Raw genomic sequence first — 4,066 nt, 5'->3', positions numbered from 1 at the left:
ACTGAGCTTTTACAGCCTCACATTCCAAATAGATCCCTGAGATCTGTAAATCAAAAGCTTTTAGTTGTTCCCAGGTCTCGGCTTGTGACCAGGGGAGACGGAGCCTTTTCAGTTGCAGGACCTCGGCTCTGGAACAACCTCCCACTGTCTGTGAGGTCTGCTGGGTCTCTGAATGAGTTTAAGTCTCTGTTAAAACTCATCTGTTTAAACAGGCATTTGAGTCTGAAGAGCAGGATCATTAGGACAGCCTTTGCTGTTTTGTTGGATTTTATTGTTCGTTTTATTACTGTAYTTTGTTCATTGTTTTTATTTTATGCTCCTGTACAACACTTTGGTTTTTATTGTGCTTTATAAATAAACGATGATGATGATGATGATGATGTGCAGTACTATCGTCAGAACCTGTCTGAAGTCTTGTTTTGTGTTATGATGAGAGTCATCTGTTCCTCTTTTTGCAGTTTTCTCATCAACTCCTGGTACACCTTTTAATTTGACAAAACCTTGTGGGTAGTGTAATGATGAGGGGTTGTTCATACTAGCTATGTTTACATGCACAAATATTTTTTAACAGACTGAAATGCATTTGGATTAAATAATCMGAATGCCCAGAAGTGACTCAACATGAAAAAGGTCATGAGTAGAATGGAAGTTTACACATCTATAACTTTAAATTATTTATTTTACTTATCAGAAAACATATACAATATTTTTTCGAAACATTTATAACAATTTATTTTGTTTTTTATTTATTTTTTATTTTTGTGTACCAAAAATAGTGGTGGGGCGGCGCCGTAGCGCCCCCTATTGACCAGCCGCCACTGCTTTTTGTCCACTTCTGAATTGATTTTCAGATTTTATTGTTTTTAAAACTCTGACTCCATCTTACTTATGTAGTCTTCTTGACATCCAGTAAGAAAACTTGAACTACCAACCAGTTTGTGTCAGATGTCTCTGAATCCACTCTGAGCATCAGAAGTGATTAGGGCTGTGTATTGGCAAGAATTTGGCGATATGATACATATCATATCAGAGGGGTCAGGATACGATATATCCCGATATATTGCGATACTGTAAGCAAGGCAATATATTGCGATATATTGCGATTTTTTTGTCCAAAAATTCTATTAAATAAAAACCTCTAACTGAAAAAAAAAAAGAAATGCTAATGTTTACTTACAATGCTAATGCTACCCTTACTCTCTGGGGCTCAAGAGGTAGAGGAGCCAAATGGCTGGCTCACTGCTGCCAACTAGTGGTCAGAGGCTGAACTACAACATAAAAATGAAAGGTTGGCAAGAAGGTTGACATTTAAAATCTTAATTAAAAAATTGATACAGGGCTTTAGAATATTGATACAGTATCGGGAAATGAAATATCGCGATATTTCAGTGTATCGATATTTTCTTACACCCCTAGAAGTGATGAAGATTTTGTGACTGCAGCCCTAAAACTGTAGAACAGTTCAGCTCTTCATACAGAGACTGAGTCTGTTGAGATGATTCTCTCTGGAGTTTGAGGTTCAGTTAGAACTGATGGTTTTTATTGTGTTTCTGTGTTTTATTTTAACTTGTGTTTTCATGACACAAGAAGAGTTCTCATGTTTTCTTGTAGTTTTTCATTTGAATCATAAAGCACTTTGTTGTTTTTTTATGTTTTAAATAAATTGACACGTCACTCTCAAGGCCARTTTCCTAAAAGTGAAAGTTCAGTAAAGTTTTTATTTATTTATTTATATTATGTAAAAATGTTTCTAATAAATAATTTATAATTCAAATTCAAACTTGTTTCAGGCGTGTGCTGCACCAGCATCAGTAACTTTGAAGAGGCCAGGCGGAGCTACGGGACCGATGAGGACATCCTCTTCATCTTCAAGGAGAGCTGATGGACGTCCAGTCGTCACCCCCCACCCCCCGGCTGCTCTCTCCGCGGCTCGTCTGCTTTTGAACATTCACACACCAAAACGACTCGCCCTTTGAAGTCGTCTCAGCGAGGAGAGTTAAAACTCGAGGAACTTTTTATTTTTCTCTCTCTCGTTGTTTAAGAGGAGCGGATGGTTCAAATGAATTTTACTGTTTTTGTTGAATTTTAATGACTCTTCAGGTTCCGTCAAGTGTGTCGTTACACTCTGAGGCTCAGAGTTGAGCAGCTTTGGATGAAATTTGGGAAACATTAGTTTAGAATGTGAAAACCCAGGAAATCTAGCGTGCACACRATTCAGGGCTTCTGGCTAAACGACAGTATTGTGCGTTGAATCTATTTTGTGTTTTGTGTCGACGTGAAGCTGCTCATCTCCAGCCCTCAGCCTCTCCTCTTACTGCCTTTTTAAGAAACTCACTTTTAATTGAAACGAGTCGATCAACAGGGAAAACGGGAGCGGTGGTGTTCGGGGGTCTCAGGTAATCAGCGTTCTGACGTGACATCAGTGCAATAGTTGTTTGTGTATCTCAGTGCCAGCAGAAGAACATAACCAGACTGAATGAAGTGTTTGTTCGTCGCTCATCCTCCCGCTTTGTGTTCTGCTGCCGTAATAACGTGTTGGATGTCCTTAACACTACTTTCCTTTTCATCCCTCAGTTTTAGTTCTTTGTTTTAAAGTTACAGTCGTGGAAACTTTTGCACTACATTTTTCAAACCAGACACGATGCCGTTGTTTAAATTAAAATGCTTTAAAATCATCTTTGGTTCTGCTTTTAAACCTTTTTTTTTTTTTAATCCTGTAATCATTTGTCTGTCGGTGTGTTAGCAAAATATCCCATGAACCACTGGGATGATTCTAAATAAACTCAAAGTAATCCTCGGACGTCCATCTAATTAACTACTGGAGTGAACAGAACAAACACTGAGGTGTGGTAGTAGCTGAGAGTCATCCTCTAACAGCTCACACGACAGCTTTGTTTCAAAACTCTGTTGAAGGTGGCAGGAGTTAATTAAGACGTGTTTCTTTTTTATTTAACAAACATTTAGTTCATTTAAAAGAGAATTAAAAGAATGAAACGTTGCACCTTTTATTCTCTGAGTCCAACACAGTTTTATTTTTTTATTTTTCGTCCTTCACAGGTGTTTATCAGAACAGGTGTGTTCAGACTGAGACTCGGTTTGCTCACAGGTGGATCTTCTCTAACTAATGTGTTTTCTGGAGGTAATGGTTAAAGCAAAGCAGAGAAAGTGCACTCAGTTTCTCAGTTTCAGATTTTTCATCATTTTTAGTTTCATTTTAACCCACCATCGAAGGTGAAATATGGACAATGTTGCTTGTGTCGTGTGTTCATTCAGCTGTTAGTAAAATATCTTGTGAGCCACTCAAACAGCTAATTAACCTTAGATTAAACTAACTCCGTTTTATATATATTAAATCTAAATTTAGGTGTGGTAGCTGAGAGTTCCCCTCAACCAGTGGTGGGCACAGTTCCCCTAAAGCACTAATTTCCTGATTAGTGCTTTAGGGCTTTTGCTAATTTTAAAATTTATTGGTGGATTAGCACTTGGTAAATTTAGAAGCACTAACTGAGGTCTATAAATGTTATTGATCAACATTAATGTTAACAGCTGAGGGTGAAAACTGWCACACATTTTGTTCATATGAGTGTCACTGATCCACCAGGTGACATATTGACAATATATGAACCAAATACAGCTGTGGAATGTCAATGATAAGTTTTAAGAGAACAACATGACAACATGTGACTCATGTTGTCTGTTGAAGAATATTCATGGGTTGACTGGGTTATTTTAGTGCTTTAGAATTAGGGGACCTAAATATTTGAGTTAGTGTTTTAGGGTTAGTGGAACTAATTTTTAGATTAGTGCTGCCCACCATAATGCAAATTCAAAAGTAAACATCATTTCCAAAGCTGTAGTTTCATTTTTTTCATCATAATTTCTTAAATGTTTGCATTAAAGGCAGCAGATACTGTGTTCTATGGATCCGTTACTAATTAAACTGAATTATATTTTAGGTTGTAAAGCAACAAAACAAGAATATCAGTGTGGTTATGAATAATCTGTTGTAACATTCAGAACTAAGAAACTTAAAACTATAAAGCTTTTTAAATCTAAAGCTTTTAAT

At 36.9% G+C, this 4,066-nt stretch overlaps 1 protein-coding gene across 1 annotated transcript in view; it reads left to right on the top strand.

Annotated features, from left to right (window-relative positions):
• The window catches only part of gucd1 (guanylyl cyclase domain containing 1), a 6,729-nt gene extending 3,731 nt beyond the window's left edge, over positions 1-2,998 (top strand). Inside the window, exon 6 of the mRNA XM_014022389.1 lies at positions 1,791-2,998. Within this exon, the coding sequence (XP_013877843.1) occupies positions 1,791-1,882 (92 nt within the window). The 3' untranslated portion in view covers positions 1,883-2,998. The remainder of the gene's footprint in view (positions 1-1,790) is intronic.
• The last annotated feature ends 1,068 nt before the right edge of the window (positions 2,999-4,066 follow it).

This window comes from Austrofundulus limnaeus, unplaced genomic scaffold, assembly GCF_001266775.1.
Source record: "Austrofundulus limnaeus strain Quisiro unplaced genomic scaffold, Austrofundulus_limnaeus-1.0 Scaffold328, whole genome shotgun sequence".
Taxonomy (NCBI): Eukaryota; Metazoa; Chordata; class Actinopteri; order Cyprinodontiformes; family Rivulidae; genus Austrofundulus; species Austrofundulus limnaeus.
Note: the sequence above shows the minus strand (reverse complement) of the source record. Positions and strands in the feature narration are given on the sequence as shown.